General features: G+C 54.6%; 2 protein-coding genes across 10 annotated transcripts; both read right to left on the reverse strand.

Annotated features, from left to right (window-relative positions):
• Window positions 1–1,852: 1,852 nt before the first annotated feature.
• On the reverse strand, window positions 1,853–9,278 carry CHEK1 (checkpoint kinase 1; the record flags this gene model as incomplete). Of its 2 annotated transcripts, XM_084221457.1 has the most annotated exons (12): window positions 1,853–1,948; window positions 2,077–2,178; window positions 2,266–2,397; window positions 4,287–4,464; window positions 4,664–4,772; window positions 4,844–4,939; window positions 5,076–5,180; window positions 6,745–6,933; window positions 7,546–7,615; window positions 8,245–8,309; window positions 8,413–8,636; window positions 9,214–9,278. In XM_084221457.1, the coding sequence occupies 12 exons, from the start codon at window positions 9,276–9,278 to the stop codon at window positions 1,853–1,855; spliced, it is 1,431 nt and encodes a 476-aa protein (XP_084077583.1). The 2 variants fall into 2 exon arrangements, with proteins under 2 accessions (XP_084077583.1, XP_084077584.1); XM_084221458.1 differs by lacking the exon at window positions 2,077–2,178.
• A 294-nt stretch (window positions 9,279–9,572) lies between these two features.
• On the reverse strand, window positions 9,573–17,802 carry STT3A (STT3 oligosaccharyltransferase complex catalytic subunit A). Of its 8 annotated transcripts, none has more exons than XM_084221504.1 (19): window positions 17,737–17,802; window positions 16,578–16,672; window positions 16,342–16,467; window positions 16,184–16,244; window positions 15,619–15,740; window positions 15,303–15,448; window positions 14,973–15,063; window positions 14,240–14,346; window positions 13,693–13,857; window positions 12,984–13,164; window positions 12,351–12,506; window positions 12,122–12,213; window positions 11,343–11,498; window positions 11,049–11,237; window positions 10,858–10,974; window positions 10,674–10,776; window positions 10,179–10,367; window positions 9,951–10,066; window positions 9,574–9,864 (listed from the first exon to the last, which is right to left on the reverse strand). In XM_084221504.1, the coding sequence occupies exons 3-19, from the start codon at window positions 16,427–16,429 to the stop codon at window positions 9,826–9,828; spliced, it is 2,118 nt and encodes a 705-aa protein (XP_084077630.1). In that variant the 5' UTR covers window positions 16,430–16,467; window positions 16,578–16,672; window positions 17,737–17,802; the 3' UTR covers window positions 9,574–9,825. The 8 variants fall into 8 exon arrangements, with proteins under 8 accessions (XP_084077633.1, XP_084077634.1, XP_084077635.1 ...); XM_084221505.1 differs by having other exon boundaries at window positions 16,342–16,494; XM_084221502.1 differs by having other exon boundaries at window positions 17,663–17,791.
• Window positions 17,803–18,067: the final 265 nt, after the last annotated feature.

Genomic DNA, 18,067 nt, shown 5'->3' on the forward strand with positions numbered 1-18,067 from the left:
AATCCTAAATACTCTATCCTGCATCCTGAATCTACACCCTAAACCCTGCATCCATAGCCTAAATCCTAAGTCCCATATCTGCATCATAAATTCCTTTTCACATCCTGAATCTACATCCCAAATCCTGCATTCACAGCCTAAATACTAAGTCCCTTATCTGCATCATAAATTCCGTTTCACATCCTGCATTTACACCCTAAACCTCCATCCCAAATCCTATGTCCTACATTTGAATCCCAAATTCTGTACCATAACCAACACCTAGATCCTAAACCCCCCATCCTCCACCTGTGTCCTAAATCCTACATCCCTGAACCCTGAACCCTCCATCCTGCATCCAGCACCGCATCCCAAACTCCGCATCCCAAACTCCGCTCCCAGGATGCTGCCAGGAGCTGAGGGCTGGCAGCACCCCCTGTGCCCGCTGCAGAGCCATGAATTTGGGATGAGGTGGGGGCAGAAGAGCCCCGGGCCGCCCGCCCCGGCCGTGCTGTTGGTTTTAGGATTTGCCACGCTCCGGTGCCTCCGAGCGCGCCGGGTCCCCGGCGGGGCCGCACAAAGGGCGCTTTCAGCACTGCCCCCCCCACCCGGCCACAGAGGAACACAAACCTTTCATCCCCCTCGAGTTTCCCCCACAGACCCCGAAAGAGGAAAATAATCCTCTCCACGGAGTTAAAAAAACCAGAAGGACCCTAAAAATTGGGGTTGAAAATGATTCCCATGGGAATGGAGCTTGGTTAACGCATGAGACCGTGGTGGAGCAGAAGCAGTGTCCAGCCTCCCCTGAAGCATCCTGGGGAGGAGGGGACATGCCCATGACCCCCAAAATATCCCAATTTACAGCAGGTAGCAGGTGAAAAATTAATTTGACAGCAAGACCTACTCATGCAACGAGTTGCGTCCAGCCTCATACCCCTCCACAACCCTCCCTTCCCGAGGCATTCCCAAAGATTTTCTTTTTCATGCCCTTAGAAATATAAATTCCTGGGGGGAATGAACCAGAAAACCCTGTATTCAGCCTAATTATCCCCCCTGGCCGCAATCTGTGATCTCTGGGACAATTAAAAGTGCTTAATCCCAGCTGAAAAGCAAACAAGGTCGGAGCGCGGCGTCTTCCTGCTTTCCCCTCGCCCGCTGCCGGGGTCTCGCTCCCCAGCTGCAATATAAATATGCAATTAAAAAATCGCTGCTAATTGCTTCGCCCAAGGGGGGTTCCCACCAGGGAAACAAAAAGCTGGGGAAAGGGATATTAAAAAAATAATAATTTAGGAAGGGGTAAACAAGTAAAAAATGCTTTTTTTTTAGCCCAATAAATAAACACTGATTCAGCTTTAGGGAGGAATCGTGGTGATATCTCAGGGTTTGTACCCTGGGGTGGGTTTTTTGGGGGGATGCTCTTTTTTGGGGGGGATGGGGTTAATCCCTGGCTCTCCTCTCTCGCTCCAGCGCTAACAACCCCTGGCAGCTCTCGGGCTCGTTAGTCCTCCTGAAAAGCAATTAGAGAGGTTGGAAAATGAGGGCAGCCACTGCCCTGAGACAGGGCAGGAATGGGGGGCGGGGGGGTCAGCCCCCAGCCCTTGGGGCTGGCTGAGGGCTCGGCAGAGATCCCGCAGTGGGATTTACCAAAGCTGCGCCATCAGCAGGTTTCAGAGTGAACAACCCAGAGCAACCTCCCCCTTGCAGCAACCAGCCTTGCCTCGTGTCCCCCAGGGCTTTATTGAACCTTCAAAATCTAAAACAGGTGACCAGACACCTTCACAGTATTTGGGTGCTGCTGCCAGAGCGCAGCCAGGAGGAAGAGGAGGAGGAGGTGGAGGAAGAGAAGTAAGAGGCAGAGAAGGGGTGTGAGGGTTCAGGTGCTGGGCAGCCAGACCTTCTGGGTGCTGACAATATCGCTGAGCTTGGCCTTGATCTTCAGGAAATGCCTCTTGAACTCCAGGCCATCGCCCTGCGTGGGGAGAGACAGGAGTTGACATCCCCCTACACCCCTCCCTCCCCTGGCACCCACCTCCCGTGGTCACCCCCACCCTGCGCCCACTTTACATGGTCCTTCCCCACCCTGCACCCCCCACACACCTTGGAGAGGCGAAAATCCACCAGAATCTTGCTCTCCATCTCCACCAGGTTCACCTTGAAGATGAGTTTGTTGTTCCTCCTGTCTGTGGTTGAGATGGTGACCTGCAAAGGGTGGGGGAATGCCTCAAATTATTCCCTGATGACCCAGCCCAGGGGGTCCCAGGCTCAGTTCCATCCCCTGACCCCCACCTGGTTGGTGCAGCTCATCTTCCAGCCGTAGCCCATCTTCTCACACACCTCCTTCAGCGCGCGGTAAGAGCCGTCGGCGTCCAGCTTGGTGAAGAACCGCGTCATCCGCTTCACCAGCCGCTGCCACGGGCTCTGCCGCCCCAGAAAAACATTCCAAGGGTCATAAATCCCGCCAAAAGGTCCCAAATCCCACCAGGTTCCAGCCCCAGCTCTGACACATCCTGGCTTTCGGTGAGGAAATGTTGGAAAGCTGCACCCCCTGATGGCTCAAGCCAATAATCGCATAAGAGCAGAAAAGCTGCACAGCCACATCCCAAAGAGCAGAAATACTGCACAGCCACGTCCCAAACAGCAGAAATGCTGCACAGCCACGTCCCAAACAGCAGAAAAGCTGCACAGCCACGTCCCAAAGAGCAGAAATACTGCACAGGCACATCCCAAACAGCAGAAAAGCTGCACAACCACGTCCCAAACAGCAGAAATGCTGCACAGCCACGTCCCAAACAATGCAAAGTCACCCCCTGGTATCATAAAGATGCTCTTTAAAGACACACATAGCATGCAAAGTTGCTCCCCAATGGTATAAATAGTGCAACGATGGATCCTGATATTGTAAATTGGATGAGAAGCTGCCTCCCAAATGCTGCAGAGCTGTACCCTGGAACTGGAAAGCTGCATTTTGTTACTCAAAATGCTGCAAAAACGTGCCCCAAACACCACCAGGTTGCACCCCGAGATGACAAACCTTGCCCAGCAGCACCCCAATGCTGCCAAGCTGCTCCCTGATGCTGTAAATCAGATGCAAAGTTGCTCCCCAAACACCACAGAGCAGCCCCCAACCACTGCACAAAGTGCACCCTGATGCCATAAATGATGCACATTTGCAACCCAAATCTTGGGAGGTGGCACCCTGAGATGATAAAACTCACAGCTGAATCCCAGCCTTGTCAAGCTGCTCCCTGATATTCCATATACAGCAAAGTTGCTCTTTAATGTGGTATTTATGATGCAAAGTTGCACCCCAAAATTTTACACAGCAGTGTTGCATCCCAGTGCTGTAAATCAGATGTGAAACTGTCCCTCAAGTCCCTGGCAAAGTGACAAACTGAAACTAAAAGTATTGCAAATTTGCACCCCAAATCCTTCACTTGACACCCTCAGGTGGTAAATATTCAACAGCCACAACCCCAACAGTTGCTCCCTGATATTATAAATACAACAAAAGTTGCTTCTTCATCTTACATATCTAAGGCAAAGCTGCACCCCAGTAGCACAAAAGGTGCAGCACTGGATCCTGATGTTGTAAACTGGATGAGACTCTGCCCCCAAACGCTGCAGAGTTGCACCCCAAGATGATGAACCTCACCCAGCCACACCCCACACATTGCCAAGCTGCTCCCTGACATTATAAATATGGCAAAGCTGCTCCTCAAAGTCATATACAGGATGCAAAGTTGCACCCCAGTTTATACAATGCAACGTTGGACCCCAGGGTTGTAAATCTGACGTGAAACCACCCCCAAACACACCAAGGCCATGGCAAAGTGTCACACTGATACTGAAAATACTGAAAAGCTGCGCCCCAAATCCTGCAGACTTGCACCCCAGGCCATGCCAGTGTCACACTGATACTGAAAATACTGAAAAGCTGTGCCCCAAATCCTGCAAACTTGCACCCCAGGCCATGGCAAAGTGTCACACTGATACCAAAAATACTGAAAAGCTGTGCCCCAAATCCTGCAGACTCACACCTGAGGTGATAAATAAAAAAACGTTGCACCTCCAATATTGCCAAGCTGCTCCCTGATATTCCCCACCAGGCCAAGCTGCAGCCCAAGCAGCACAGAGCAGCCCCAGCCATTGCAAGGTGCACCCCGACTCCGTCGCCGATGCCGAGCTGCGCCCCGAACGCCGCGAGGTGAAATCCCAAGAGGATCAACCTCGCCCAGCCACATCCCAAGCACTGCGAGGCAGCACCCCGATATTCCAGGTGGTGCCGGGTGCCCCCCGCAGCCCCTGACCTGGGAGGAGCCTGGGGTGCCCAGGAGTTGGCTGTTGACCAGCATGTGCTCGGGGCAGGCGGGCTGCGAGAAGCTGAAGCCCTGCACCAGCTGGTCGATGCTTCCCGTGCCACTCTCCCAGGGCATCCCGCCCGTGCCGGGCTCCGGCTGTGACGTGGAATAGCTTGCCTTGTCCTCACTGCAAGGCAAGGGGGGACACAAGGGTTAGGAGCGCTGGAGAGAGCCCGATGTGGGAACTGCATGGGATTGTGCAGGATCTGGGACGATCACAGGGGCTGTGCGGGGTTTCCCCCCGACCACCTCCTGGAGAAAAGGCCGGGAAAGCCCCGGGGCGTGCAAGGAAGCGCAAACCCGTGTGGAGGGAAGCAGAGGCTCACCCCAGAGCTCCCTTCACGGGTGAGAAGTCGGTATCGGATCGGATGTGCTTGGAGAAGCCTCCAGGGGAGTCGCTGACTCCCCCCGAGGAGAGCCGAGCCCGCTTGACATCTGCAAAGGGACAGGACACCAAATAACCCCCAAATCCGGGGGCACCGGCGCGCTCCCCCACGGCCCCTTACCCTTTTTGAGGGGTCTGCTGTACCACCGGTCCTTCTGGATGTCAGGAATGGTGATCCTCGCCGTCGGGCTCTCCGTGAGGATCTTGTGCAGCAGTGCTGGGGGAGACGAGGGGGTGGAACACAATATGGTGTGTGTGTGGATATGTATGTATTTGTGTGTATATATAGCTATATATTTATGTATATATATATACGTATATATTTACGGAGCTGCTGGGTGCCGGGTGCTTACCCAAGGGAGCAGAATCAATCTTCTTCCAAGGTGGGAGGTAGGTTTTCTTCTCCTTCCAGTCACTGTATTCCTGGCAGCTGTCGCTGGGCTGGTCCCAAGGCAGCTCTGCCAGGAGATCCCACTGCTGTCACCCCCCAGTGCCACAACCCCCCGGGCACACTGTGGGGACGTGGTGTGCCAGGTGACCCTGCCCTGCCACGGATGCTGTGTGCTCCCCATGCATCCCAAACCTCCCAGTGCCTCCCATGGTTTCTCACACACATCCCACACCTCTCTATGCATCCCAAACTCCTCCTATGCATCCCATATCGCCCCTCTGCCTCTCAAACACCCCCCACATCACATCACATCACATCACATCACATCACATCACATCACATCACATCACATCACATCACATCATCACTGCCCCCTTCTGCAGCCCTCTATTCCTTCCATGTGTCCCTATGGATATTCCAGGCATCCCCCTCCATGCATTTCCCATCTCCCTTATGGATCCCACACATTCCATCTCTGTTTCACACATCCCTCCCATCTCATGTGTACCCCTTCCCCATTCCATCCATCCCTGGTGCACTCCAGGCACTTCCCCTCACACATTTCACCTGTGCACCCCTTCTGCATTCCACACCTACATCCCTGCACATTCCACAAACACTCCCCCATGTCCTCTGCACCACTCCTGCATTTCCCCCACACCCCCTGAATACGTCACACGCATTCCATCCATTCCTAGAGACATTCCAGTGTTCCCCCCTCCACTAGCCATTTATCACCCTCTGTGAATTCCATGCATCCATCCCAATATTCCAACCTCTGGCCAGCACCAGCATGACCACCAGCACATCACCCTCTGTGAATTCCATGCATCCATCCCAGCATTCCCACCTCCAGCCAGCATGACCATCAGCACCAGCTCACCCTCTGTGAATTCCAGCCATCCCAGCATTCCCACCTCTGGCCAGCACAGCCATCAGCACCCTCTGTGAATTCCATCCATCCCAGAATTCCCACCTCAGGCCAGCATGGCTGTGAGCACCAGGTCACCCTCTGTGAATTCCATCCATCCATTCCAACATTCCCACCACCAGCCAGCATGGCTGTCAGCACCCTCTGCAAATTCCATCCATCCATCCCAGCATTCCCACCTCCAGCTAGCACGGCCACCAGCACATCACCCTCTGTAAATTCTGTACATCCCAACATTCCCACCTCCAGCCAGCACAGCCATCAGCACCAGCTCACCCTCTGTGAATTCTATCCATCCCAGCATTCCCACCTCCAGGCAGCATGGCCATCAGCACCAGGTCACCCTCTGTGAATTCCATCCATGCATCCCAGCATTCCCACCTCTGGCCAGCACGGCCATCAGCACATCACCCTCTGTAAATTCTGTACATCCCAACATTCCCACCTCCAGGCAGCATGGCCATCAGCACCCTCTGTGAATTCCTTCCATCCATCCATCCATCCCAGCATTCCCACCACTGGCCAGCATGGCTGTCAGCAACATCACCCTCTGTGAATTCCATCCATCCCAGCATTCCCACCTCTGGCCAGCATGGCCATCAGCACCCTCTGTGAATTCCATCCATCCATCCATCCATCCATCCATCCATCCATCCATCCATCCATCCATCCATCCATCCATCCCTCCCAGCGTTCCCACCTCCGGCCAGCATGGCTGTCAGCACCACGCCGCAGGCCCAGACGTCGACGGGCTCGGCGCGGAACTCGGGGCGCCGCAGCAGCTCGGGGGCCACGTAGGGCAGGGTCCCGCACATCTTGTTCAGCAGCCGCTCCCGCCCGTTGTGCCGGAACACCGTGGCCAGGCCGAAATCCGAGATCTTCAGGTTGTCTGGGCCCAAACAGAAGCAAAGCCAAGTTAAAACTTTAAATCGAAAGTCAAAATTAACCCACCCCGCCCTCCACAAAATTAATTTAAAATGCAAGTTCAAATTTAAATAGAAGTCAAAATGTAAGTAAAAATTTTAATTGTAAAGTCAAACTTGAATTTTCATTTTTCAAACAAATTTTAAGTTAAGATTCTAAAGTTTTAAGTTTAAAAGTTGAACTTAAAATTTGAATTAAAATACAAATAGTGTTAAAAGAAGAAATTCAAACTAGAATTTAATTCAAGATTCTAAAGTTCTAGGTTTAAAAGTTGAACTGAAAATTTGAATTAAAATACAAATAAAATTAGAAGAAGAAATTCAAATCAGAATGCAAATTCAAATGAAAGCTTAAATTAAGAAATAAAGCTAAAAAATGGTGAAAACTTCAAATTAAAAATGTAGAGTAAAATTTAAATTCAGAATAAAATTAGACCCTTACATTAAAAATTCAAATGCAAAATATAAACATTCAAATTAAAGCTTTAAATTAAATACTCAAATAAAAACCCATAAATTAAGAAATGAAAACTTAATGGAGGTCAGAGAGGGACACGCCTGGCCCTGCCTGCCCCCACCTCGCTCGTCCAGCAGCAGGTTCTCTGGCTTCAGGTCCCGGTGGGTGATGCCAATGCTGTGCAGGTACACCTGCAGAGGAGGGGAGGGGTCAGTGCTGAGTGGGGATCACGGCAAGGGTCAGGGGATCAGCATGATGTGGGGATCATGGCAAAGGTCAGGGGATCAGCATGATGTCGGGATCATGGCAAGGGTCAGGGGGTCAGCATGATGTGGGGATCATGGCAAGGGTCAGGGGATCAGCATGATGTGGGGATCATGGCAAGGGTCAGGGGGTCAGCATGGTGTGGGGATCATGGCAAGGGTCAGGGGATCAGCATGGTGTGGGGATCATGGCAAGGGTCAGGGGATCAGCATGGTGTGGGGATCATGGCAAGGGTCAGGGGGTCAGCATGATGTGGGAATTATGGCAAGGGTCAGGGAGTCAGCATGATGTGGGAATTATGGCAAGGGTCAGGGAGTCAGCATGATGTGGGGATCATGGCAAGGGTCAGTACCATGTAGAAATCATGGCAAGGATCAGGAGGTCAGCGCTGTGTAGGAAACATGGCAAGGGTCAGCACCATGTAGGAATGACGGCAAGGGTCAGGGGTTCAGCACCATGTGGGAATCATGGCAAGGGTCAGGGGGTCAGCGCCGTGCAGGAATTGCCGTTGGCACCCGCGGCATCGCCGCCCCCAGCGCTGCCACCGAGCACTCACCACGCCGGCAATCAGCTGCTGGAAGAACCGCTGTGCCTCTGGCTCTGGCATCCCGACATCCGGCTCTGCACGTGGGGAAGAAGAATGGGAAGAGCAGTTCTCAGCCACGTGGTGATGACAATTTAGGATGCCCCACTGGCCCTAAATCCCCAGGTACCCCGTGCGCACCGATGCGGTCGAAGAGCTCTCCGCCGCGGCAGTACTCCAGGAACAGGTACTGCGTGGCCCCCTCCCGCCGGTGTCCGTAGAACCGGACGACGTTCTCGTGGCTCAGCATCTTGTTGATGCAGATTTCCTTCTTGATGTTCTCTGGGCACTCGGCCGCGCGCTTCATGTCCACGATTTTCACGGCCACGGCCTCCTCAGTGCGGCGGTTCACGGCCAGCTGCACCCTGCGGTGGGCATGGAACAGGGAATGGGCATGGGAGCGGGCATGGCAATGCTTCCCCCAGAGACAGGCAGCAGGCACGGAATGGGGAGAAAATTCTGCCTCTGGAGATGGCAGCAGGCAGGGAATATTGCCGCTGGAGGCAAGGAACAGGCAGGGAATGGGCAGCAAATGGTGCCCCTGGAGACAGGGAGCGGGCAGAAACAGGCAGGGAATGCAGGCACGGGCACACAGGAGGGGAAGGGGGTGATGGGCGAGCAGTGGGCACACAGAGGACGTGCCACGACCGGAGTGGGCTAACAGTGGGCATGTGATGGGTGAGCAATGCGGATAGGGCAAGCTGTGGGCGGACACACGGCATGCGATGGCCAAGAGGCGAGCGAACAGTGGGCACGCAATGGCCTCGCAGAACCACGCAGGGACAAGCAGCGGGTGTGCAAGGGGCACACGGGGGGCAGAGGGGACAGCGGCCCCGCAAGGGGCAGGGCCAGGCCTGGGCCGCGCAAGGGGCAGGGCAGGGGCGTGCAAGGGGCGGACCCGGCCGGCAGCAACCCCGCGCCTCCCGGCCCCGCCGCACTCACTCCCCGTAGGCGCCTTCGCCCAGCGTCTGCACCAGGTCCCAGTCCTCCACGAAGGGCACCGCCATCCCCGGCCCCGGGCCCGCTCGGGGCCGCGATCCCGGTCCCGGTCCCGGCAGCGGCCCGGCCACGCCGCCCTTTCCCGCCACCGCCGCGAGCCCCGCCCCGCCCTGCGCGCGCACGTCCCAAGCCACGCCCACATGCCAACCAGGCCACGCCCTTACCTTGAATCCCGCGCCCATTACACGCCACGCCCCCCGCCTCTATTAACATTCAAATCGGTTAAAAGCAGCTAAACGTCCCCAAAGCCCCTCTGACTGAATCCGGGGAGAAACCCACCAAATTTATTTTTATTTATTTGTATTCTTTACAATTCCTGGTCAATCAGCCCCGATGAGAGCCGCAATTCCTGATTTGGCGACGGCTCCGTGTGTATATAAAAATCGCTCCCGGCAGGATGGGGCAGGCAGGGTCCTCCCGCCGCTGCCTGCGCTTACAAACGGTATAAAACAAACCCGAAACAGCCCCCCTCGAACCCCCACCAAACCCCCGAATCTCTGCTGCACAGGCAAGGCTGGGTCAGTGCGATGTCTGGCGTGGACGGCGCCGGCTCCTCTACGTCCGTGACAACCCACGGTTGTCCAAATCTTTCACCTGGGCAGTAAAAGAAGGTTCATTAGGCAGAACTCCATGGTTTTTTCCCCAAACTGAGCGTGTCTGGGCAGGCTCTGGTGCCATACCTTGTATATTCGGACCAGCCAGTGCTCTGTGGTGTACGCCTCCTCCAGCACGTCCAGCTCAAAGTCCTTATTGCCGATTTCGGCGTTCCTCACCCGGTCATAGCCTGGAGGTCGCTCTAGGAGAGAGGAAAGGACAGGCAGTGCTGCTGCATGGCGCCCCAGAGATGTCAGGGCGCAGTGGGACCCCCAAAAGCAGTGCCCTGCCCTGGGGGTGACTCAGGGACTCACTGGCCTCAGTGTAGACCTGGCCAAAGCGGTAGTAGCACATCTTGTACATGAGGCAGTTGAGCAGCACCGGGGAGCCCTCGCGGTCGACTCGGAACTCCCCGGTGGGGGTGTAATAGTCGTGCTCCTTGATGTGGCGCCCCGTGTCTGTGCTGCCCCCGATCCGCACCATCCACAGGAACTTGTTGATGTCTGGAAGACAGAGAGTTGGGGGGCAAAGAATGAGGGTTTGAGTTGATTTGGGGGCCAAGAGCAAGGGGTTGAATTGGGGTGAAAGAACAAGTTGGGATGAGGTAAAAGAACGAGGAGCCAAGCTGAGCTGGGGGGCCAGGAAGGAGGGTTGAGGTGATGTGGGGGAGCCAAAAGCAAGGTGAGATGAGGGAGAGCTCCAAAGAGGAGCATTCTGGCCCCATTTTCATTCCACAGCCCCAGCTGGAGTTGGGATTCTGCCACCACAACCCCTGGCTGGGTCTGACCTGGCTCACAGCAGGATCTTACCGTCCGACGAGTACCCAGTGAGGCCACCAAAGATGACCAGCACGTAGCTGACGTCCAGCTCCCTCATGATCTCGTAGGCTTTCTCCTCCGTTGATGCCATAGCCTGGGGCAGACAGGGTGTCAGCCAGTGCTGACGTGGTGCCCAGAAAGGCTGGCCAAGGCAGCAGGGGAGGGAGGGACGCACCTGGCCGACACGGGAGATGTGCGTGTTGTTCCAGGTGTTGTTGTCCACCAGGATGGTCCGGTTGGCCATGGCAGTGATCTGGTACCCGTAGTCCCACCAGGACATCACCTTGGCATCCTGCACCAAACACCAGCCGGGCATTAGCGCCTCGGTGGGCACTGTGGGGTGCCCAAGGCCCCAGACCCCCGTACCTCCGGCGTGTTGTGCCGCAGCCAGTAATAAGCTTCTCGGAAGTCATCGAAGATGATCCTGCTGCCATCGCCGCCACGGGCAGAGAGAACGATGGAGGGGGATGAATAGGCCTCGCTGGTCACCCAGGTGGAGTGGAAGGTGTAGGTGATAAGGAAGAACGCCATGACCAGGATCATGCCACTGGCAACCTGTGGGAACAACCCAGGGTCTCAGCACTGGAGGGACGGGGCTGTCAGCCCCCCGCTCTCAGCCCATCAGGACCAAGAATCTTCCTGAGCCAGCCTGGGGCCCACCTCATTTTTAATGGGGTAGGTGGAATCCTGCTGCTTTTTGCTCTTCTTGTCTGGCCGGCTGATATCCAGGTTCTTCATGTAGGTGGACAACACCTGAGAGACCCCGATGCCAGACAGGATGCACATCACCGGAGCCAGCACCAGCATGAGACGCACCTATGGCAAGAGCAGAACTGTCAGAAAAGGAATCCAGCAGAAATCCAAGGGAAGAGGGAACTGGATGCCATTCCTAATCCAGCACCTCAAATTCAGTGGATGTATTGGCCTTGGGATAAACCTGTGGCTGTTTTTTTAGTGGGGAGCTGCCACCATCCCAGGCACCCCTGAGGGAAATTCCCTGAAGTGCTCAAAATTGGCCCACATGGGAAGCTGAGGTCACTTCAGCAATCTTAGGTGGAAGCAAGGACTGGTAGCTACCTCCACACCAGAACCCTACCACATTTAGTGTTCAGGGTGCCACAGAAAGAGTGGAAATGGGCTCATCAACGACTGTTTGTCAGCACTCCCTGCCTAAAAACCCAGAGAATTTGTTTGAGATTGCACTGGGTGCTCTGGGAGATCAGGAACACTGACCAGGCAGCGCTGGCCCCAGGGACACGAGTCACACCCAAACCACTGAGTTTTGCAACTTCACCTTCCCTCGTGCATAGAGGCAAAACAAAACCACATTTATGGAAGGGAGAAAAGCCCTCAGGGTGAAAGAATCAGCACTAAGTTCAGAAAAACAAATGAAGTTGTTATGAGCACGGGATGGCACTGCTGGTGCCCGCAGCCCTCACCATGACAGCTGAGAAGTACATGCTGGTCACGCCGTACATGATGATGAAGATGCGGGCATCCGAGAGGTTGCTGAAGCAGTAGTAGAGACCAACTGTGAGAGGGGAAAAAAAGGGGTCAGGTTCAGCTCAGAGATGAAATAAAACCAGGCACAGAGGGACACAGAAGGTTTGGCACAGTCAGAAGGGCAGGAAAGCCCTCTGGTGGCTAACTCAGGATCTGGCAATTCACCTGGGAACATGAAAACAAGGAGCTGCAGGTCGAAGTAGTAGGAGGACCAAGTGGTGGGCTGGTGCTCAGAGACGGAGGCGATGATGGGGATGTTGTTCTTGGCATAGGAAGGGTCCAGCAGGGAATAGAAACGCCCCGTCCATGGGGAGATTTTCCCTAGGAAAGTGGAGAAACAAATCCTCTTTGGCTCCAGCAGAGTAACAGGCAATCCAATGCTGACACACACTCTCCCAGGGAACCACATGTGAGGCTGAATGAGTGATCCCAGACCTCATTTAGAATCTCTACTACTAAAACCTGCCATTTTAGAAAGGAACTACAATGCAATTTCACTCTAAAGTCTCCTTCCTGCCCAACCTCCACCTTTAGCATCTCTTTGCTACTACAGAGCAGCAACCACTATCTGCAGCACCAGCCTGGTGTCCCCAGAGTCTCTGCCCCTCCTATTTTATAGCTGCTGCTGAAATATTCCTTGCTAATGCACAAATTTGGGCAGGTCCCAATCTCCCCCTTCGAGGGGACTCACAGGCACTGGCACCACAGTAACACTGAGTTAGGATGGACAAATTCCATGCCTTTGGAAGCAAGGAAAGAGGGTGAAACACCGTTGTAATGGCCACAGCCTTGGGCTACCTGTGAGCATCAGCACGGCCCCAATGGAGAGGAGGACGAAGCCGACCAGGGAAATGACACTCCTGAAGAGGATTTCAAACTGCTGTGGGTTCAGCTTGCTCCGGAGGTAGTCCACGAAGGCATGGATCTGGCACAGGCCGAAGACTCCAAGGGCAGCCATGTGCTCCGAGGAGAGGACAGGCTGGGAGTGGGGCAGAGCGTGGTCAGACACAGAGATGAACAGGAGCCTGGCTTTTTCCACAAATCACTGCTTGGCACAATCTCTGCCAGCCACAGGAAAATGCTCAAATGTTCCCTCCCTGTGACTGGCACAGCTGGCACGAGTTCTTTTCCACATCCGCTTTGATTCTGATAAGAATCCATGTGGAAAATTAACCAGATTCTCTCGAAAACATGAGCTGGGCATGGCAGGCCTGTTTCCTGCCATACCAAGAACACAGGGCATGAGCGCCTCCTTCACCAAAACCAAAGATATTTTTATGAAAGACAGAGGTGACAGGAAGGTTATCAGGAGCTTTGAAAGTCATCCAGCACAGCCAAAGGCTCATTTTGCCACAGGTGGCAAGGAATCAGCATAATGGAGGCTGGAACAAGGAGTCAGCACCCACTCATAACCTCAGTGATGAAGGCAAGAAGTAAAACCAGATGTCAGCATGCTGCTGTTCTGTCAGAACCCATCCCTGAGTCTACAAACCCTCCTGGTGCCCACCTGGAAGCCAACAAAGGAGATCTGCATGGAGAGGATGGTTCCCAAGCAGTAGACTGTGCAATAGGCTACGTAGATCCTGTGGGAGAAGCGCCCGGTGAGCATCAGCACCAGGACGTGCAAGGGGATGAGGTTGATCAGGAAGACGTAGCCACCCCATGAGGAGACCTGCCAGGACACAAAGCAGACACACACCCACAAGTTCCAGGACTGAACAGCTGCAGAGCTGAGGTGAAACACAGAGGTTTAGCATTCCTGGGATCACGGGCAGGATTTTCACACAGTAGCAATACCAGCCAGGATCTGCTCTATCTTAAGAGCATCCTCTACCCCCCAGTCACCAGAAATATGGATTTTTCACCACTACTAAGAACATCTCACATAAAACCCGCTAGTTTTGCAAGAAAGGACCCATCCCCTTTCCACCTCCAGAGGTTCTAGCTCTCTGGACACACTGACACAGAAACAGCACACCATGGCTCCCTGGTGAGTGCATCCAGAGGGATCTCAGAGTCAGGTTTACCCCAGAGCTGGGAGAAGGGACACTCACCATGTAGAAATAGGCGAGGGCACACATGGCTGCCCAATAGATGGAGCCAGTTTTGACAGCCTTGATCCACATGTAGTAGGTCAAGAGCATGCAGAATATGGCAATACCTGTGGAAGGAGCCGGAGCTGTTAATGTCATCCCTAGGGTACGGCAGAGAACTCAAGCCATTAAAAACAGATCTGTAAATGCTTTTGCTGCTCCATCACACAAAGAGCCAGGCCTGGGAGAAGCATTTGATATCTGGTTTCTAGACTGAAACACTGTGGTGTTTGTGTCTAACAGCTCACGTGGCTTCTTCCAGCCACACCAGCTGGAAGAACTCCTACACAGCCCCCAAAAGCCCAGCTACAGCAAAGGAGCCAGGATCCTCCTCTGCCCCAGGCTGTGGCAGCGAGATTGCTGCCTTTGCCAGTCCCAACGTCACTGGTGGAACAGGGATAAAAGCACAGAGGAACCACACAGTAGCTCCAGTTCCAGGTAGAGTTTGGGGAGGTGACAAAATCCTTACTGACTAGCAAACAAGGATACTGGAGTAAACTTGCTGCCAGAGCTGGGAGACACTCCCTCTACTCCACAGCATGGCCAAAAACTATCTCTGATCTCTGATGGGTCAGGTTTGTTCAGCACAAACCCAGCAGGGATCACCAGGAAAGGACAGATCCTCTCTTGTACTCTGCAGCATCTTTCAGCACCCACCAGTCCTTAAAGGTTTCCCTGAGGATCACAAACTCACCTTCATTATCATAGGAGCCAGCAACAGACCGAGAGATGTATCCAGGCACAACAGCGATCATGGCAGCAGCAAGGAGTCCTGCCCCTGCATCCTGGGAAAAGCAGCCAGGGAAAAGACATCTGGGTTTAGGGATTTTATTACTCAAAGGAATAAAAATTGCATGTGGAGACAAAGTTTTCAAACAGATTTCCCGCTTCCCAGAAGGCTGGGGTTTTGTGGAGTGTGGCAGTCACCTCCAAACCTCTGACTCAGCTGCTCTCCCAAATGGCAAACAGCTCCCACTCCTCTGAAAGGCAAAGCCTGTGGGGCACACCCCGCTGGCCCCTGTACCTTGAGCTCTTTGGTGAGGTGGTAAGTCACGATGGTAGTGAAGGAGGAGAAGAGGGGAGCCAGGAACACGCAGACATTGCGGATGTCGATGGTGATGTGGAAGAAGTGCAGCACGTGGTAAATTGCTGCTGATGTGATCATCAGGCCTGGGGATGGAAATGACACCATTATCAGGGTGCTCCAGAGTCACCAGCAGGGAGCTGCTGCCAAGGATGCATTCCCAAGCTGCCCTATGCTCCAGCTGGCACTCAGGGATGCAGTCCCCACCCCGATTTTCCCTCGCACCAGGTGCATTTCAGCTTGGCAAAAGCTTTACCTGGGTAAATGGTTCCCCCGATGATCCTGCCCAGGGGGTACCACGCTCGGTCATCAAACCAGTTGTGGAATTTGTAGAAGCCCTCCTCAGCCAGGAAGCGGGTGGTACGGTAGTTGAAATACCTGTAAGGGTGACAGGGTGTGACAGCACTCCGGGGGCTGCTCCCATGTGTTCCGTGCACAGAGAACTGGCCCAGTTTCCCTCAGCTGCAAAGGCTCATTCCTCCTCCCAGTGGGACTAACAGTGTGTTTGCAAAGGTGACAGTGTCCCTTGGGATGGATTCAATCAGCAACAAGCTTGGGAGAGACACAAATCATGCCAGGAGCTCTCTCCTGCTGTGCCCAGGTCAGAAGTAACCACCTCCCAAGAGAAAAGCAACAGGAGGTGATTCTTGGATCTGGGTTGCAGGAAGAGCCCTGGGTACCAAGCTGTACTGAAAGTTGTCCTGCACATCCCACATGCTCAATAGGGATTAACTTGAGCCTGGCACCATCACCTGAATTCTGTGTGCTCCAGCACAGGAAAAGCCCAACAGGCCCCCAGGAAATGAGGAAACGACACTTACGGGTCAAACTCATGGATGACACTTTCAAATCTTAAGACGGAGAAAAGTCTCGTGGAGAAAGCTGCAAACACAGAGAAGGGGCAGAGTGAACATACAGAGCTCATGAGTTACCCTCAGCTTTCCTGCACCAGGAGCCATCCCTGAGGGCACAGACTTACACAGGACAGCTGCCATCGACAGGATGAGGAGCTTGAGCAGCGTGTCCTGCTTCTCATAGGAGAGCCGGAGAAACCCCAACTTGGTCATTTTCACATCAAATGCAGGGCCTGAGGATCCCTGAATGCCTGGACACAATCAGGAAGATCAAAAGCCTTTAAAGTCTTCATGAGCCTTTGGACTTTAAATCACCCCTTCTGACCCAGGGTGCTTGTGCCTCCCCCCACAAACCTCTCACCTCCTGTCCTGATCTGAGCTGTCACCCCAAACCCTGGCTGGTTTTCCTTCGTTTACTGAGCCCAGAACTCCGGGGCAGAGGACGTGCCTGTTTCTCTGTGCACAGAACAAAACCACAGTGTAAACTTGAGCAAAACCCCTGCCCTCCCTGGATGCTCTCTGAAATTTAACCATCACCTGCAAGCAAAGCACAAAAAATATAGTCCATGGAGAATGCAAGAAATGGGTGCCTTTAGTCACACACAGGAGATCTGAATGCCTCCTGGTTACTCCCAGTTTGGATCACTTATGTCAAATATATATATACATATTCTAGTAGTTTGTTAATGCACACCAGGACAGTAAATTGGTTTTGCTCACACCAGACAATGTGGCTGTTTAATTCAACTTCCCTGAGGGAAATGAAAGCCACAGAAACCCTGGGGTTGCACACCAAGGAAGTGACACTCTTACTGAAGAATCACAGCTTTAACATCTTTCTACCTTGAAAACAGATTTCTTCAAATAATTTCTTGCCTAATCAGTCAGGAAAATCCCTCCCACTCTCTGGGCAGGCTCGGTCCCAGCACGGGTGGGGAAATGTGCAGTTCAGGTCTCTGAGCTACAACATCACGCAGGACGCAGTGGGACAGGCTGAGATTTAAAACCCAAACAAACGGGGCCTGGAGAAGCCTTGCTGTGCCCAGAAGTGATTCTGACTGGCGCACACTGGGCACTGCCTGGTACAGAAACACGGCTGGTGGTTATTTCCTGGATCCCCTGAGATAATGGAGCACAGCGCAGACGCCGGCGGGCACGAGTGGCTCTGCCCCGGAGTGCCCCGATGTCCTCGGGGAGGGACCCCTCACCCCGCAGGAACTCCCATGACACAGAGCACTCCCGAGCCCCGCGCTGCCCCCCGGGCTCCGCCAGGCTCCAGCCCCTGTCCAGCCGCAGGGTCTCAGCCCTCACGCCTGGGGACCCCTCCACCCCCGGGCTCCCTCTCCCCACACGCCGGGGCACCCTCCAAGGCCCGGGCACCCCGACACCCCTCAGGCCCCTCACTCCGCAGACCCCGCACACCCCGCAGCCCGGGCAGCCCTGCACCTCCAGGCCCCAGGACCCGCAAGCTCCTCCGGCTCCTCTCGGGTCCGGGTCCCGGTCCCGGTCCTGTCCCTCACCGCGGCCCCGCCGCCCCGTCCATCCGCCCCGCGCAGCCGCCCTGCTGCCGCCGCCGCCAGCCCGCGCCCCGCCCCCGCCCGCTTCCCATTGGCCGTCGAGCACGCCACTCCAAGCGCGGCCGCGCTCATTGGCCGAAGCGCCGAAAACTCAATCGAGCGCGGGGCGGCGCGTGAGGCGCACGGCGTCCCCCCATTGGTGGAGCGGGAAGTGGGCGGTGCCGGCGGAGAACGAGCCGTGACGTGTCCGTCCGGGTTGGCGGGGCCGGGAGGGTCACGTGGGCGGAGGCGGAAGCGCGCCGGCCTGGCCACGTGGGCGGCGGAACCACCGCGG

This window comes from Fringilla coelebs, assembly GCF_963513975.1.
Source record: "Fringilla coelebs genome assembly, chromosome: 25".
Lineage (NCBI taxonomy): Eukaryota > Metazoa > Chordata > Aves > Passeriformes > Fringillidae > Fringilla > Fringilla coelebs.